Source organism: Pinus tabuliformis, chromosome 9, assembly GCF_031772625.1.
Source record: "Pinus tabuliformis cultivar Carrire ecotype Pingquan chromosome 9, CPIR1, whole genome shotgun sequence".
Taxonomy (NCBI): domain Eukaryota; kingdom Viridiplantae; phylum Streptophyta; class Pinopsida; order Pinales; family Pinaceae; genus Pinus; species Pinus tabuliformis.
This window is the reverse complement of record NC_142307.1, coordinates 564,218,626-564,238,283: the sequence shown is the minus strand read 5'-3', so window position 1 is coordinate 564,238,283 and position 19,658 is coordinate 564,218,626. Positions and strand designations below refer to the sequence as shown.

The 19,658-nt window shown below is 35.0% G+C and overlaps 2 protein-coding genes across 2 annotated transcripts; both read left to right on the top strand.

The window, feature by feature from the left end:
- Positions 1–6,518: 6,518 nt before the first annotated feature.
- LOC149149768 (uncharacterized) lies at positions 6,519–7,313 on the top strand. Its single transcript, XM_089442584.1, has one exon. It carries the CDS (start codon positions 6,519–6,521, stop codon positions 7,311–7,313), a length of 795 nt encoding a protein of 264 aa, XP_089298710.1.
- Positions 7,314–9,426: 2,113 nt separating this feature from the next.
- Positions 9,427–10,292, top strand: LOC149149767 (heavy metal-associated isoprenylated plant protein 12-like). Its single transcript, XM_089441124.1, has 2 exons — positions 9,427–9,511; positions 9,610–10,292. The coding sequence occupies exons 1-2, from the start codon at positions 9,427–9,429 to the stop codon at positions 9,909–9,911; spliced, it is 387 nt and encodes a 128-aa protein (XP_089297250.1). The 3' UTR covers positions 9,912–10,292.
- Positions 10,293–19,658: the final 9,366 nt, after the last annotated feature.

Genomic DNA, 19,658 nt, shown 5'->3' with positions numbered 1-19,658 from the left:
GTAAACATCCATGGGGTAGTGATAATCGATATTGTTATTATTCAAGGGAGATTTACAACAACCAACTCACAGGCATACATTATCCAACCATTCAACCCACTCTCCATTCATTTTATGTTTTCTTATTTCCTCTATAGGATTACATGTATGAATAACAACCTATAAATTTTTTTCCAAATCCATCCATAGATTTTAAAGTAGTTACATAAAAAACATTTTACATAAAACAAAAAAGTTCCTTTTATATGTTATTTTTCCAAAAACTTCGATTAGGAAAAACAAACCAAGACAAAGGAACCCATCTTAGATATTATCCCAATAATAGAGGGAAATAGTTGGCAACTTCTAACATTAGGGCATGTATAATGCATTATGCTTCCAAGTGCTTGCCCAAATTTGTAGAGATTCATCATGGGTTGAAGAAAATAATAGTGATAGTTGGAATGGTGGCAATATGCATATAGTTGTGGCAATTAGACTGTATTCGCTTTCTGATTATAACAATATAATATATTATAATTGGAAGTAGTAATGCACTAAGACAACCAAACAAGAGTTTCCATGATTAGATTATGTCTAATTATATTATAATTCCATAGAAGTTTAGTGGGGCATACTAGATATAATTTGAAACATGTAGATTAGAAAACATGGTTTGTTTATTGAATGGGACATTAAAACTTAGAAATATAAAAATTTTCATGGTAGTTAAGGGGATTGACTCATACACAGTGTGAGGGTAGTAGATTCTTATGCTCTTCACCCACGAGAAATCCAAAATACCAAAAATACAAAGAAATATAGCCCAAAAAATGGAATTATCACATGAATAAGACAAATTGCAAGATATTTTATTATTTAGAAGCATAATACAATGTTCACATGCCTCCTCAAGGGGGCAACCTCCAACAAAGAAGAGCTCAATTACAATAAGACTCGGTGATCCTTCCCCTACTATTTAAGACTATTTATAGCTTAATGACATCCAAAACCCTAACTACTAGTGGTCCATTACATAACACGGGTTAACCATTTTATTTATTAACTATGCCCATTTACAATTAATTGTGGTCATTTTTCCATAATGCGGGTCAACCACTTACAATTATTATTAATGCTTACGAATTTATTGACTCTCTAACTAACTATGATTCTGACTCGTCTCCTTGGGCTTATTACATAAAGAAAAGGGTTAGGTTTGGACCCCAGCATGCCCTCCCCCATCAAAATCTACCTTGTCCTCAAGGTTTAAGGTGTGGAAACTGCTAAAGAATAGTGGTTGTTTCCTATGTCGCATCTTCTGGTGAGGTATCTTTCCTCTTGATGAGGAATTCCTTGATCATACGACTGTGGAGATGTATTTCGTGAGTATCAAGGAACTGTTCTAGTCGAAACAAATGTGGGCCTTCCTCATCCAATTCTGGCAGACTTGTTTGAACCCTGCAATAGTTCAACACCACTTTCTTGAGGCATAATACATGGAAGAATCGATGGCTTTTTGAAGTAGTTAGCAAGGCTAGTTTGTAAGAAACTTCTCTGATACATTGAAGTATCTCATAAGGCCCACATAATTTTGGTGCTAGTTTTTGGAAACCCTTTCCCTTGAGAGAGGTTTTCTTATACGGTTGGAGTCGCGGGAATACATGGTCCCCTACTTGGAATGAGCACTCTAAATGATGTTGGTCAGCCAGTTGCTTCACTATATTATGAGATTGATGTATATTGTCTTTGAGATGAGTGATGATGACTGCATGGTTTTGTAAGAGATGATCAACTACATGTACATTGGAACATCCAGGGATATGAGAAACTAGTGAAGGTGGGAGTTGGCCATACATTGCCTCATATGGCACCATCTTGGTGGTTTCATGATAGTTATTATTATACCACCATTCAGCTGAAGGCAACCACTATACCCATTGATGTTTCTTGTCTGAAGTGAAGCACATTAGATAGGTCTCCAGACATTTGTTGACTACTTCTGTTTGACTATTTGTTTAGGGATGATAAGTTGTACTTAGTTGGAGTTGAGTGCCTTGGAGCTTCAAAAGTTCCTCCCAATTTTTTTTGGTGAAAGTGGGGTATCGATTAGACATAATAGAAGTTTACATGCCATGCAGTTTGAAGACTTGGTCCAAGAAAATTGGGCAACCAATTTTGGGGTAAATGGGTGTGGTAGAGAACAAAAATAAGCATATTTGGAAAGTCTCTCAACAACCACCACGATGACTGATTTGTTTCGTGACTTTGGGAGACCAGTAATGAAATTCATGGAGACATTCATCCACGTGGAATTAATGAGAGACAATGGTTGTAAGGTTCCCGATAGCTTGATTGTTTCCCCTTTGTTGCATTGGCATATATCAATTTCAACTACAAAAGTAAGAAGTTCATTGTACATGCCAGTCCAAAATAAAGAACGATGTGATTGTGCATAAGTCTTATGAAAGCATGAATGTCTTGCAATCAGAGAGGAGTGAAACTCATTCAAGATGTGAGTTTTTAGTGTGGAGGTCTACCTAGCGAAGAGTCTCATCATTCTAGGAGTAGTGTTCTGAGGAATTAGGATATGCTCTTAACTTATTAATGATTTGGGATAGAGAGGGGTTGGAGAATCATTCATTGTGGGCCTATTCAATCTAATCTGGTATGGGTAGAGGGAGTGATATAAGGGTGACCTCATCCTCAAATTGGCATGATAAGGCATCAGCCACTACATTGTCATACCCCTTCTTGTAAATTATCTCATAATCATATCCCAACATTTTTGCAGGCCATTTATTTTCTCATGGCGATGATAAACATTGCTCCAGAAAATATTTTAGTCTATGATGGTTGGTGTTGATCAATAATGTAGTGGCTGGATTCTAGAAAGCTTGATATTGCCAAATATCCTGCGAAAACCAAGCCTGGACTGAAGTAACAGAAAGCCCAAGGTCTTGGTACTACAAAATGTGTTGCGACAATCTGATCTGGACTATGGCCATCAAAACCCTCGGTGCACAAAGAGTCTGATCTGCACTCTGAAAACCCTAATTGTTGAATATAGTATGTACGATGACGACATAACCCCAACTTTTAGATCTGATCTGGATAATGACAAATAAACCCCAACAATTGGATCTGATCTGGATTAAAAGCTAGGGTGTGATTTGTAGATAGCTAAGCGGACTATGGTCTCAAGGGAGTGTCAGGTGCTACAAATCGCAATATATGTAGGGGTCCAATAGTAATTGACCTAGTATCTTAGGGCATGAAATAAGGAGGATCGATCATACACTTAGCCGTACTACCTGACTACCCTATTGTACATGCAAGTAATCTCCCTGAGTGTTGTTCTTAGTGTATTGTAGCAGAAAGATGACCGACAACTTATCTAAGGTTAGGTTTAAGGTTACCCTAGGGGGATTTTGATATACCCAAGGGTACGTGGAAGTGCAGTCTATGCATGGCTATGTCTAATACGCTACTGCTCGAAGGGGTACTGGTAAGGGTTACAAGGGAGTCCAACACACGTGACCACCTCTTATAGTTCTTGCATGGATGCCTCCCCAAATTTGCAGGTTTATGCGCTCAATGACAAATCATGTGGTTTAGAGATGTCAGAACACGTCTCTAAGCTAAAAAAAAAAACTATAAAAATTGGAGGTACATCTGGCCCTGGAAAGTGATTTGATACCACTTGTTATGCTCTTGACCTGCGATAAATTCAGAATACTAGGAATACAAAGCAATACAACCCAAAACACATAGTTATCACATGAAATAAGACAAACGGCAAGATATTTTATTATTCAAAAGCAGAATACAATATTCACTTATCTCTTTGGGGGGGGAAACCTCAAATAGAGCATAACTCAATTACAATAAGACTCAATTATCCTCCCCCTACTATCTAAGACTATTTAAAGTTTAATGACATAAAAAACCCTAACTACTAGTGGTCCCTTACATAACACGGGTTAACCACTTTATCTATTAACTATGGCCAGTCTACAACTAATTGTAGTCACGTTTCTATATTTCGGGTCAACTATATACAATTATTATTAAATCTTACAGGCTTTGACTCTATAACTAACTATCACTCTAACTATAAGACCCTTGGGTTTATTACATAAATAAAGGGGTTAGGGTTGGACCCTAACATAGTCTGTGTGGATGATAAATCTATTCCAAATTGTTGTGAGGGACACATTCCTGACAAGGAGCTTATAATGGAGGGCGTTTGGAAGTAGAGGGATTTTTTATTGTTATTTATTATCTTATTGTGAGTAAATCTCCACATCTATGCATTTTGCAACATTTCTTTATTTATGTGTCTAGTAATTTTTTTTTTTTAATTTTCTTGAATGTGACCCTACAAGGTCTCAAAAAACAAGAAATCCTTTGTCTCACAAAAAAATAACGAGGACATTGGTGGTTGTTTAATTTGATCTAAAATTCTCAACTGGTGCAAAATTTTCCCCAAGTAGTTGTCATATATACTATTAAATCCTTATATTTCACCTACAACATGTGGAATTGATTGGTGTTTTGAGAGTGGAAGATATGCGCAACTAAATATTTATAAAGGAGCATCTCTGTGGACAATGGAACTTTTTACACATTTTTTTGACCTGTTTAAAAGAGATCTCATGGACATGGTGGAGGAGTCGAGATTAACGGGGGACATCCACCGACATATAAACTCCACTTATATGGCTCTCATCGCGAAGCGGAGCCCTTCTACAAGCTTCTCGGATTACAGGCCCATATCACTATGTAATCTTATATATAAGATCATTTCAAAAATTATTGCTAGTCGTATGAGGAGTACATTATCACGTTATATTTCTCCTGAACAATATGGCTTTCTTCAGGATAGAAAAATTCATGATGTTGTTGCTATAGCCCAAGAATGTATGCATACGATTCACACAAAGAACCTAAATGTCGTCGTTATGAAGGTGGATTTACAGAAGGCATACGATTTTCTAGAGTGGGGATACCTCAGATTGGCTCTTCATAAGATTTGTTTGCAGCCCAGATGTGTGGCCTGGATAATGACATGTGTTACAAATGTAAATTATGCGGTGATCATCAATGGATATCCAACACATTTCTTCAGGGTCGATCGGGGACTTTGCCAAGGCTGCTCACTATCTCCACTCTTGTTTATATTGGCAATGGATGGATTGAGCCTGCACATCAATAAAGTGGTGGTGGATGGTCAGTTCCATGCTTTGAACATGGGGAATAACATCAAAATATCACATGGCTTCTTCATCGATGATGTGCTTATCATGGGTATGTTAAATTGATTTGCATGGTTGACTCTCTTTCATGTTTTTAATAAATTTTCTAACGCCATTGGTCTACATATGAATCTACAAAAGTCAATTGTTTATCATGGTTTGTGTGATATGGAGGCTATTGATTATATTAAAAGCCTATTTGGAATAGAGGCAGAGCTAATGCGATATGGTATGAAGTATCTTGGTTATCACATCAAACCATGCAGCTATAGGAATTTCAACTGGAAGTGCCTCGTGGATCGTTTCTACAAAAGGATTTCCGGATGGGAATTTAGAGGCTCGTTTCTCGAAGGTTGCACCATCCTTACCTAGGCTGTTCTCACGTAGTTGGGGGTATACTGGGCTCACCTATTTCATATCCCCCATTCCATTATTAACAGTCTAAATCGCATTATGGAAAATTTCATTTGGGCGGGGTGCAATGGACAAAATAAATTTCATTTGGTTAAGATGTCCCACATTACATTTCCAAAGTGCTTGGGGGGCTGGGGGATTATGAATCTTCGACGCTTTGGTTGTTCTTTACTGATCAAATCATTATGGAGGGGTATATTTGGGTTTGGTATTTGGAGTAAGGTGCTTAGATACAAATACCTAAAGGATCATGACTTTCTGTATTGGTATCAGAAAGAATGTATAGGTACCCCGACGGGCTTGACAATATGGCTTAGTTTCCAAAAGATAGCTAAATTCTTTTTACATCATCTAGCCTAGTCTATGGGGTCAGGTCATAAGATCTTCATAAGCGCTGATCATATTCTAGGTGTTGGTATGGAATGAAACATATCAGAGGCATTCATTCAGTGTTTAAATGGGCGTGGTATTTATTTCTAGAATCAAGTTATATCCTCTTGGCGGGGTCTTTATCTTATCTAGAAAACTACTCAAGAAATGAGACTAGATGGTCCAACGGTCCTGGAATGGAACCAGATTTGTGTCGGCATGAAACTACTGGGTATATGCAACGAGGTACATTGCGACAAACTTGTGTGGTCAGGGAAGATGAAGGCGGGAAATATCATGGTTGTTGATATATATTATACCCTTTGTGGTAGGGAGGCTCAGCATGAGGAAAATCCTGTATTATACGCTTACTGGAAGACCAATATTCCTATCAAAATAATCCTATTCTCCTGGCTGGTCTATCACAACAAAAATCTCACTTGGGAAAACCTACAAAAGCGACAGTGGCATGGGCCCAGTATCTGCTCAATTTGCAAAATGGACGAGGAAAGAAACTGTCATATGTTTCTCAAATGCCACCTCACAATCCAGGTATGGGATAAACTGGCCCTTCACTTTGGTTTTCCTCATAAACATTTTGACAGTATTGCAGATTGCATGGAATGGTGGAGTAAGAAGAAGATTTCATGGAGGATCATTCCCTCTCTTTTATTTTGGGCTATATGGAAATGGCAGAACAAGCATATTTTTGAGAATTCCATTGAAGATTTCATGTTGGTTTTTGAGAGCATTATATCATGTCACTCCATGTTTCCTGTACATGATACTAATAATAATAAAAAACAACTCAAGCGTCCTAATCCTCAGTTGGAGTATCCGTTTGGTTTCTTCGATGGTGCGATGCAAAGGAACAATTGTGGTTGTGGCTTTTGGATAGCCATATCCAAAGAATTAGAATACATGATTCACTGGAATGCGGGAAGCGGCACAAATACTAGGGCAGAAGCAATGGCCTTATGGGGTCTATTATGGTTCACAAACTTCCTCAATATACCTGACATTCATATATTTGGGGATTCCAAGATTATCACTGATCATGTAAATGGATGTGCAAATATCAATCAACCAACGCTCCTTGGTTGGTTATGGAGAATTGATAATCTTTGGACTCAGTTCAGCAACTCTACAATTAAGCATATAGGCAGAGAACATAATCAATTAGTTGATGAACTTTCAAAGAAGGGACTTCAAGGAAATCTGGGTGATATGCACATTGATATAATTTTGGAAGACAATGTTCTAGATGTTGGGGAATTTCCATTCCCTGGGTAATTCCTGTGTTTATCTTTTTTATATAATTTTGTGTATCTTTTTCTTTCTTCTGAATTTGCTGGCCACATAGACATCATGTTGGTGATTGGATATAAAATATATGGGTGGTAATATGGTACAACTTCGTCTATCCACATTAGCCATATTGCTAGATGAAATACTTCTTTTGATCCCCTTCTAATTTTGAACCATGCTGCATATTGGACATATGTGTTCATATGATGGATATAGTTTTACCTTGTATATTTTGGATTGGGAAGCATGCATTCTCTCCCAAATTTTAGTATGTTGATTAGGATAGATGATGTGTATGTTTTGTATATAATCCAATATGATAATATATAATGCTTTTTTTGTACTAAAAAAACGAACTACTTTGGTAAATCTTCCTGATAGAATTTTGCAACATTGTGCAAAGCTTTCCTTAATTTGATTTTAATTTGAAGAGGATGAGCAGTGTGCCGAGCTTTGCATACACCAAAAGCACCGCTATGATAATGAACACATAACACTTTAAAAAAAGATTTAAATATTTTTAACTACATTTTAATAGGTAAAACAATATGATTTAATATTCATGAAGTAAAAAATTGGAGTAATTATGAAACGACTTTTACTTAATGAAATAAAATAATTTTCAAATAAATTGCAATAAATTTTCCTTTTTCTTTGCAAATGCTAACCTACAATGTATCAACATTTTGCCCCCCTTACCTTCTCTGGTAAGAGACCTGCAATATCGGGCAATGTATTAACATTTTGGCCCCCCACCTCCTCGCCTAGGTAAGAGCCCTGCAATATTGAACAAAGTAGTAATAGGCGTAATAACATTCACTTATAGATTGGCCACTCAAAAAAGTAATTTTATTTTTTATTTTTTATAAATACCGAAAATAAAACACCCTCCATCAAAGGAATTATGTCCAATTACCCAAGAAATATATTCAACATTTTCATGAAACTTTGATTAAAATTGTAAAAACATAACAAAAAATACAACATCAATACACTTTGACCAAGAAACAAATGCTATAATCCATTCAAGCAAGTAAAGACTAATAATAAACATTATACACACTATTATAGACAAACATGCCATCACCAATATCTAAATAAACATACAGTGATCAAAATAATTATCACTTTAATACTATATTATAGAAGGAATTACTTAAATATGTTTGATAAAGAAAATCATAAAAGTGTTTTTTAGTTGTACATTTTATTTTATGTTATTATATTAATCACTATTAGAGTGAGCAGTAGTTTCTTAAAGGATTTTACAGTTTTTTGAATTTTTCTCGATAAAATTTACTTTTCTGATTAAAAATTGAATTTTTTTTTAATAAAATATTATAATTATATATATATTTTTTAAATATTAAATCTATTTTTATATTTTAAAAATATATTTTAGTTAAATAACATTTATATAAAAATATAATTTAATTAAATAACATTTATCCAAAAAAAATTCCAGATGCCTTTAGAAAGGTTTCAAGTTTAACATGGTTTGATTTTATTTCATATTAAAGCCTTTTTTCATAAAGTGGGCAAAGCCAGCTTCCAGTACAAAACTTTTCTACCAGTCATCCTGGTCCACTTAAAGGAACACAAAAGCTCTCTTATGAAGTTGCCCGGAGACAAATCAACCTCACCGACTCTTGCACTAACCCAACTACTACGAGTCAATGTCCAAGCGGGACCCTCGAAGTAGTTGGCGTTTTAAATTAGTGTCCTACATTTTTCAGCCTTTTGAATAGTGATCTACATTTATACGTAGAGAAAATAGAATTACGTAGCGAGGAACTTCGACAAGGGAAAATAGGATGACGTTTCAAAACCTTTGGCTCCAAGAAACGCGTACTAGTGTTGACGTAAGTACTCGCCACTGACGCGGAAATGATTATCTCCTGTCTCGGCTTTATCATCTATTTATCGAATCCTCCTCACCAAGGGAATTGCAGAGGAAGAGAACGGCTGCTTGCTCGAGAAGGTCTCCAGTGTTATTACATTCCGGCAGCTGACAAGATGTCGCAGGTAGGCCAGCGGTTATTCATTTCTCTTTTTACTTCTATTTCCGAGAGGTTTTCTGACGTGAATTCTGCGCGCGATGGAGCAGAAAATCGTGTTGAAAGTGCAGTTAAATTGCGAAAAATGCAAGCAGAGAGCCATGGAGACGGTTGCAGGGGTCGAAGGTATAATTTTCTGTTTATTTACTTATTATGAAGTGGAGCTAGGCAATAGCAGTTTCATTGATGCAATGTTGTGTACAAAATTTGTGGATCCGTTACAGGCGTTGTGTCGGTAGCAGCTGACTTGAAAGACCAGAAGATGACTGTAATTGGGGATGCGGATCCGGTGTGCCTGACGGCTAGTCTAAGAAAATTTGGATTTGCTGAATTGGTGAGCGTCGGACCTTCTAAAGAACCCGAGAAGAAGAAGCCTGATGTCAAGCCAGAGAAGCCTGATGACAAAAAGCCGGAGCCGCGGAAACAGATTCATACTTGTGTCATTATTCCAGCAAGCTGTAATCACTGCAGCAACTACACTTATTACTTGAGCGACGACAACCCCAATGCCTGCTGCATCGTCTGAATTTCTTTCTTCATCTCTCTTTCAAGTTTTAGGTCAATAATTCTCCTCTCTTACTAATCTGATCTGCATGTGGACACCGCTTTGCCTTGCCATGCACTGCGTTGAATGGGTAGTGGCCACTAAAGTTTCCGCCGCTGTGCACAGGCACCTAGAAGGAGGGGCCGTTATTCTGAAAGTAGGATTTATCATTTTAATTTCAGAGAAAAATGTAGGATATGTTATTTTAAATCCAGTGAAAAATGGAGAAGATGAGATTTATGCACGGATGCGTCGCCTCCTCGGGCGCAGATTTCAGTGCTGTCTGTACGCATTTCCAAGAGAGTGGACTAATCTCCACTCAGACCGCATGTCCATGATTAAATAAAATCATTTTTCTTTTTAGGGTCTTGTAAATCATTTTTTTTTCCCAAATTCAAATGTTTTACATCAAGTTTAATTTGGTTCTGATGAGTTGTCGAGCAAATTCAAGCAAATGAAGGGTGCTTAGAAATTTTTAGATTTCAAATTTCCTTATCGAGGAATTTGGTTATAGATTTCTAAATTTTTTAGTGATAATTGTTGAAATTTGGTTTGCTTATGGAATTATTAAAAAAATTCTAAGATTTTTAGACTTGTTTGTAAGTAAATAGATATATATATATATAGAAACAAAAGAAATCCAAGCACAGAGGAATCATTATTAGTCAAGAGTTTAAGAAAACTAACCGGATAAATGTGAAAATGATAGTATATGTAGACTATTCTATCAAATATCCTAAGTTTACTGGAATTTTCTGTTCCAAAGGGCGTGCTTTTCCTCGAATTTCATGTCTGACATGACGTTTTTATGGGTTTTAACAAATTTTATAAGTTCACTGGAATTTTCTGTTCCGAAGAACGTGCTTTTCCTCGAATTTAGGGGTTTTAACAAATTTTATAAGGTCCGTAGGAAACCTAGTACTGTTGCACATGGCGCTTTTTATGATTTTACCCGAAATTTTAAGGTCAATTATCATGAAATGTTTTTTTGGGTTTTAACCAAGTTTATAAGGTTCCTTATTATGGAACATAGGAAACCTAATCCTGTTCCACGTGGTGCCTTTTATGGTTTTACCCAATTAATTATTATGAAATGGAGAAAATATAATCTCTCGCTATTAAGGTTAAATTCCAAATTCTACAGAAATATTATATTTTTTTAATTATTTTTTCACGTTTTTTTTCATTAAAATTTATTAATAAACTATTCAATGAAATTTTGGTTTCATATAGTTTGAATTGAATTTTTTTTAATGGCATAAATGAATTTTAATTTTTATTAGATATTTTATAACTCAAATTTATAATTCTAATAAATTTTAGATTTAAATATTCATGAAATTGTCTGAATACATTAATTGGTATATAAAAAAAAAATGATTATTAATATTTGTATTTTAATTTGATTATTTTTATTTATTAAATCATCATTTTTAAAATAAGATTTTTTTTGAATTATGAAAAACTTACATCTCAAACTTTTAATTCCAACATATAACAAATATGTTTTAAAAAATAAGCAGACTTATAACAATTAAAATACACTTCAATTTTACTTATTTTCCTTATTCGGTGGAATTTGATACCCTAAATTGTGCCAGTGTCTACATTTGGAGATCTACGTACGTCATTGAGTCAAGGTTCTGCATTTATAATTGAATGATTTTTCAACTACTCTAATTGCCATTATTATTATTATCAAATTTTAACTTTGTTGTCTTTTATGGGACTAGTTAATAGTTTCGGGTTTTGCGGACATGGTTCACGGATTTTCAAAACAATTTATCATCGCTAACAAATTCTATTCAATTTCATGATTTGAAAAACCAAAACAAGATATCAAACTTTTCATTTTTTCCATATAACTTTTTTATATAATTCAGAGATATCGAGACACAAAAATGCCAGAATCCAATATGGCACTTACAAATCACCATTGAAGAGCAACTAGAGGACAAAGTGTTACAATGAAATATAAAAAATATAGAGGATTTCTAGCTTTGTGGGATAAAAGGTCGTAAAAATAGTACTCGGCTGGACAAGCTGATAGATTATTATGAGGATAAATACATAAATATTTATTTATATTGTACTTTAATAAATTTATATATGATATTTAAAAAATAGCATTTTGATGGTATTATAAAACATTAACCATAATTAAAAAAGACATTCATTGTTTAAAAGTAGAGTGAGATTTCTGGGAGATGTTTCATTATAAAATATGAGCAATTGCAGTAAGCACTATTACTAGTGTTGTTTGGATTGATTAGTATTATGTTTTTTTAAAAGAATAATGAACCAGCAAAATTATGACGTAGTATAATTAATAATTACTGTATTAGTTATATGTTATTTATTATTAAATTAGCATCATAAATGTGGCTTAAAATGTATATTAGTCTATATTTAAATGAACATTTATATGTAATAATGTGTATTTATATATATGAAATGTATATTAATGTACATAATGTTGTATAAATTTATTTAAATTTAAATAACTATATTTATCTATTTAAACTATAGTAATATACACTACCACAATGTACATTAATAAATGTACATTAAGGACTTTGTGGTGGATATAGGTCGAAGTGATACAAGAGCGTTAATTGTCAAATTGATTTTTCATGAGTTTTTAAAGAAAAAAATTATTGTAATTTTTAATTGAGAGATTTTCATAGAAATTAATAAAACTAGGGGTTTGATTTAAAATTATTTCTAGAAATATTGAGAGACTTCCTCATCCACATATTTTGAGAATTTTTTTAAAAGTTGGAGGAAAATAGTGGAGATATTCTCCATAAATTGAGATATGTAAATAATTAATAAATTGAGATATGTAAATAATTAGTAAAGTGAGAGAGGATTTTAAGGATATGGGAAGATTTTAGGAGATATTCAAGATCTAGAACTAATTTTTAGTTGAGGTTCATTTGTATAAATTTATTGTAAGCCTATAACCATGGCAGAGGTGGCCAGGGCAGAAATGTTCTTATTATGAATCATGTAAATATTTTTCCTTTTGATTAAAGTATGGGTTTTGAGTGTATTTTTCTATGGTTTTGTTTTAAGCTATGGATTTTTTAAAGTGCACGAAGTTGGTGCTTGCACCATTTGGTATCAAAGGCCAATGATAATGTTTCTCTAATTATAAAGTATTTGATTTGCAAGTGAATCTTGCAAAGAAGTTGTGGTGCAGCTTGGTCGATGACGAAGTGTTGAGGTTATAACAATCGTAGAGTGGTCATAGGGAGAAGAAAGAAATGTGCGTGTGTTGTATAGAGGATCCAATTGAGCCTACTGTTAGAGTGACTTGTTGCTAATCTAGGAGTCACTTGTGTGAAGGAAGCACTGTATGTCAATGCATATGTCATTTGATGTGTAAATGGAGTTGTGAATGCCATGAGCAAACCTATGCGAAGAGGATAAGTGTATAGCATTGGCGTATCAAATCATGGTGTGCAAGGTGAAGACTTATGGCCTATTATCCATGAATCACATATTTGTCAAAGTTAATGGTCTGGCAACCTCTCCAAATAGAAAATCATATGAATATTATGGTACAATATTTAGTATTACGAGCTTCAATGCCATTAGAGCCAATAACGTTGACAATCATAAGGAAGCTTGAGATTGAGAGGAAGCATAAATAGTGAGAGTAGAGTTGCCTCAAAATTTAGCATGTGGATTGATAGAGAATATTTCATTTCATATTTAACGTATTTTCATCCAAATTCATACCGAGAATTGAAAGAGTGGATGGATATTGTGATGTCTTCCAAGTGAATGGAGATTATGGTGTCTATTGTGTGATGAGGAATTTATTTGATTGTATGTATAACGATTTGGCCTGTGAATATGTGAACGTGGGGTCTTTAGAATTTCTTTTGTTAAGGTGGAAGAGGAAACCAAAATATCGATTTTAATTCAAGACAAAGGGTTGTTAGAGGACTGTATTTCACATCAAGGTGATATAGAGACTCATTGGATTCCTTCCCCAATTGGAAGACATTTGAGACTACTAGATTTCACGAATGGACAAAAGTCGAGTTTGATTTCCCATTACAATCATACATTTCAGATACAATGTATAAACCAATGGTTCACGCGATAACAAAATTCCAGGACACATTGTAATTAATGAATCCTTCATGTGGAGAATTCTGAAATTACGTGTGCTAAATATCCGTCATCATCAATGCCCATGCTAGCTCATTTTTCACTGGATTGAAGGAGGGAAGAAGTAGTAGGCGGGTGTGGAATTGAACCTGGTTAATTGTTATTGGTTGAAGTTGAATGTGTTAATTTCGAGATGAATCTATAGTGGAAAGTGCATATCCAATAGATGTAAATATGCACAAGGTCGTGACTTAAATTTTGATAATGTGCACTATATTATCTTTTCACATCAAATAAGTTTACATATAAATACATTTAGTGTTGTCTCAAGATAGGTAGACTATATTGGACACACAATCACCTGGTTGAGAGAATATCTCAACCACACACCAATCTAGGAACATATAGATATAACAACCCTAAAGAATAGGAACAAACTCCTTTACATAGAAAGTCACAAGTGAGACAAGTAGGAATTAAATTTTCCAATGCTCCCCCTTAACAATTACTTGTCTCGATATCAATCTAAAAGATCTACATCTAGTCCAATTTGGTAATTACACCTTGTACCTTGTTCATGCAATTGTCGATGTCCATATACAGGAACAAACATCTACCAGAATGCATGGGTTGCCAACCACTGCAACCGCCAGTCTACTGGGAAGTCTTTCATATACATGGTTCATCCAACCTCTCGATGAACTCCCCCTAAATATAAAACTTCACCTCATGGAGTCTAAAACCAATTCGACCCACCCAAGTGTATCCATCCCGCATGACACACTCTTCCAAGGTGTTAAAACTCTCTAACAAATGGAACTCATAACAAAGGGCATGCATGCCTCTCTGGGTCTTACAACAGGTACATAAAACATTTCAAGGACCACAATTAACCATTAGAAAACAATAACATGTAGATTTGCTACAATTACAATGTGTGACTCATAATACATCATCATCATGAGTCTATTCCACAAAATCTGACAAACTTTCACTTCATTGTCCATCATCATTTAGTCTTTTATGCAACTCTCCTAATGCCATCTTCAGTCTTGTTTGTTCATCATATACTGAAAATTTGTGTATTGTTCGAATGACCAGTTCAAACACACTCAAAATTGCGACAATAGTTGGTCAAACTAATGTCACTTCAATAATAACCAGAAATACCATGACACGACATACTTATTATGAAAATCAGTAGCATTAGCCCCAAAATCCTGCATTCAACTTGATCAGACACTGCTAGCACCTTTATGATTCGACCAACAATTTCTAGCTACCAATTTAGATTTTGTGCAGCTCGATCATCTTCAAGTTTTGAAAATCAAACAAATCACCACAATCCTATTCAAGTTTTGTAAATCGAACAAATCACCACAGTCCTCTATGCACCCTGGCTCAGGAATGGGAGATAGATGATGACCTCCAGAACGCTTCCAATATCTAAACCCAAAATTTGCTTTGTGACAAGAGCAGTCAAACATTCTTTCTAATGCTTTATGATTTTCAATGTGACCAATCCATCAATCTGAACCGATCTGAGTGGAGTGACCAGCTCTTTCGTGGCAACAACTTGTGCATCATGTGTAGTATTTAGTGCTTCATTGTAAGCAAAAAAAGAAACACCTAGTAACATAATAATATTGGTCAAAATACAAGGACACCAATAATTGAAAAAAAAATGTCATCACAAAAGCAATACATAATGCCTTTGTTATACAATACCAAAATTTAAATTCAAGGAGCCTACGTATGAAGTGCTTGAACTCATACAAACCCTTAGTTGGCAAAGAAGTCGCGTCCATCCCTTGCAACTCAAGATCAACTTGAGGAGATACAAACCTTATAAGAAGATTTAGACATAAATCCCCAATCCGTAAGAGACGATGTAAAGAACCCACAAAATGTATATAGGTGCCACACCAAGAGATCCGAGCCATCTCCCAATAGGATGTGGCATTGCCAAAACAAAATTTTAAATTTCCAGTCACTATAACTTTCGTATGCCTTGGCAACAGTGAGCTCTTCCTCCCCACTCTCTCCGCCAAATGGAGAGCCTACTCCAAGCGGAAAACCTGTAGACTCCAACATTTGCATCCTCGACACAACACTCTCTAAATGCTCTTAAAACATGAAATAGACAGTGCCCACAGTGCACCAGTCACTGGTCGGATCTCCATGATAAAGCCACAGATCTGATTTCCACGATCTCCTATGATCGGAAATCCGTCTACCTAACCTCCGCTGCCACAACATGCACCACTGAGGTCAATTTTCCAGGCCTTCTACGCAGCCACACTTCCACTGAGGGTCGATAGATCGGACACCCACACCAGCAATAAGCAACCCTCACCACACTAGTGATCAACCACGATTACTAGTCTCTCGACCTTAAAAATATTTGCGATTCCCCTGAATCAAAGCTCGTGCTGCAAATCGAACCCATCACCTCTCAACCAACAAATTAAGTAGGAGAAAGGCACTTAATCCAACTGCCTCATTTGATTAACAACACACCAATCCAATCAATGGTTGCCTCCACAATCTTCATGATGACGCCCACGTCAGTGCAGAGGAACCAAACTCCTCCAGTAACCTTCGCACCTAGATCCAGCGATTTGAACCCCAATCTGGTGATGTGCACACATTAGCACACAAACAGGTCAAACACAACACACACTCGTTTCCTTCAACAACACTGATCTGACCTCCATATACAAGTGATCTACACCTACATACTGCTAACTCAACCTCCACTATCGATCAGTTCAAATTAGCACTGTGCACATAAAAATTCAACAAGATTGTGGATCTCCTCAGTCAGCAAACAAGCCCATACAGAAAGCTAGCTCCATGCTGACTCATACCATCATCCAACCCAAAAATTTGGTGTCTTAAACACTCTTACCATTAGGGCTCTTACAATTCCTAACTCTGAACATCTTAATGAAGAAATTAAGCACTTAACCTTTGTCTTTAAAAATATAGGATATAAAGAGTTTAATATCAAGAAATCCATAAAAAGAGCTCAAGAGAAGGTTCTCTCCAAAGGTCCTCGAGATAATAAGGGAAAATATAGTTGCAAAAAGGTATACCTTCCATTCATTCAAGGGGTCACAAATAAAATTGCTAAGATTTTAAGAAAGAAGGACATTCTCACTCAGTTTACAACATGTGAAACAATTAGGCAGAAAATGAAGTTTGTTAAAGATAACATTGATCATCATTAGTTCAAGGGTGTGTATAATATTGATTGTTCATGAGGGAAGAGCTATATTGGAGAGATAGGGTGGTCTTTGAAAACAAGAATTAAAGATCACAGAGAAGATATTAGGAGTGGGAGATCTTGTACAATAGCTCTTGCAGAGCACTCCTCCAAAACCAAGCATCATGTAAGTTTGGAGAATGCTAGGATTATTGCAAGGGAAGATCATTATCAAATGAGAAAAATCAGAGAGGCTATTGAAATTATGAAGGTTCCACATAACCTCAATAGGGACAATGGAAATGAGATTAGTGGAAATTGGCTTCCCCTGATTAGACATATCAATCCCTCTAGACCAAGGAGTAGTATAGCAGGTTGTCCCTTACCCCCTCCTTAATTTCTAAACTCTCTCTCCATTAGTTAATTAGTTGATTAATTAATCAAAATTAATTAATTAATTAACTAATTAAAATAAAAAAAACTACCTAATTTATTAACATTAAGATATTAGAAACTACATAATTTATTAAACATTAGGATATTAAACAATTAATTAATGAGTATAAATTTAATTCAAATTAGTTAATTAATTAATTAAAATTAAAATTAAAATTAATAAATAATAGTAATACAATTCAAATTAGACTATACTATAAACTAAATAAATAAAATAAATTTATTAATGAGGCAATTAAATGATTATTTATAAATAATATGAATTATTAACATAAACCATTTATTTAATTAAGTAACTAATTATTTGAGTAACATAATACAATAGGATCTCATATTAAAATGAAATGATATTATAACAAAATAAAAAGGGAAGAAATAAAATTTATGAATAATTCATATTAAATAGTAATAAAAATAAAATAGGTTATATATTTTAAAATTAGTTGGCTTCTACTTTAACCTATCAAACCATTAGGTTTCTATTTATCTTTCTTGGTCGGCAAAATCTTCTCTCAGTCTATTACTCATTTTCTATCCTGATGATGGATCCCCTTTGGGGTTTGAAACGTCGATCTAATGAACAAAGTACCATGGATAATCCGGGTCATAATTTTCCAAGAAATAACCACAGAAGTTTAAAATTCAACATAACTTCCCTGTACAGACGAGATACATGGAATGAGATCTATTCTCTTGAAATTTCAAGGATAAAGATTGAAAGAAGAGCGGCTGACCTACAATTTTTGAAACAATGTAGAGGCAATAAGATCATACCACCATTTGCTCAGGTAAAACATAGACTTCTTAATCAATTTAACATCAATTCATTTTTAAAATTAAGTTTGGCTCTCATTCGTAATGAAATTAAAAAGACTTCGGCTACATTGGATAGACTCAATTGTTCTGCCCTTTCCTCTCACCTGAGGCTAGCCAGGATGATCAGCTTTGTTCTATGGAGGACAATTGATTCAAAAGTTGCCATCAAAGCCCACAAAGAAGGTAAAATTTCCCATGAGAGGCATTCCAGAAAATTATCCAGATTAAAAAGAAATCCAGCGGTTACGACTTATGAAGAAACTAAGAATCCTGTTAAACAAAAGGCAGCTATGGTTGAGGACGCAGCTAGATCTAATAGCACGATAATAATTAATGTGGAAGATAATTAAACGGTGGATATGACGGATGGCACAGTAAGGATTAATGAAAGCATAATGGATGCAGAAGTTGAGAAAGAAGTTGATAACTCCCACACGGCTTCTAACATCACGGTTTATTAAGACAGGATGAATGACACAGTAAAGCCAAGCGTAGTTGAAGCAGAAGTTAATAACGCAGAGGTTGAACACGCAGATAAATGTGCAAACTCCCACTCGGCCTCCAGGAACATGATTTATGTAATTAGCCAGAAAGAAAAGGGCCAGCATGAGTTTCTAGAACATGGAAATATGGAAGGTGAATGGATTATTGGAGAACGTGAACGGATTATTGGAGAAGGTGAATGGATTATTAGAGACGGGAGTGACCAACATATTACAACAAACATAGACTATGAACCTGCAATCAGTGATAACGGCTGCTGAAACAATAAAGGGAGCACAATAAGGGAACGCAGTTTTACCCCTAATAACACTAATAACACAGATAAAGACAGTGCAGAAGGGATTCCTAATGATGTAGGGGTTTCAAAACCAGTGTCTAGTAGAAAGGTTATTAATCTTTCCTCCTCAACTCTCACTCCTGAAGAAATTAATATTCTTAGCAAGGGCTTGGGATTCGCAATTTCCCCCAAAAACATTCCATTTGAAAGCATCATCTGCAATATTGAGAATGGGACTCAAGGCCTTTCATTAGAGGACAAAGAAGTACTAAAACAAGAGTGTGCCCTTATAATGATGAAAGCTAAGCCACCAAAGGGTAATTTAAATAAAGAAGGTAAGATT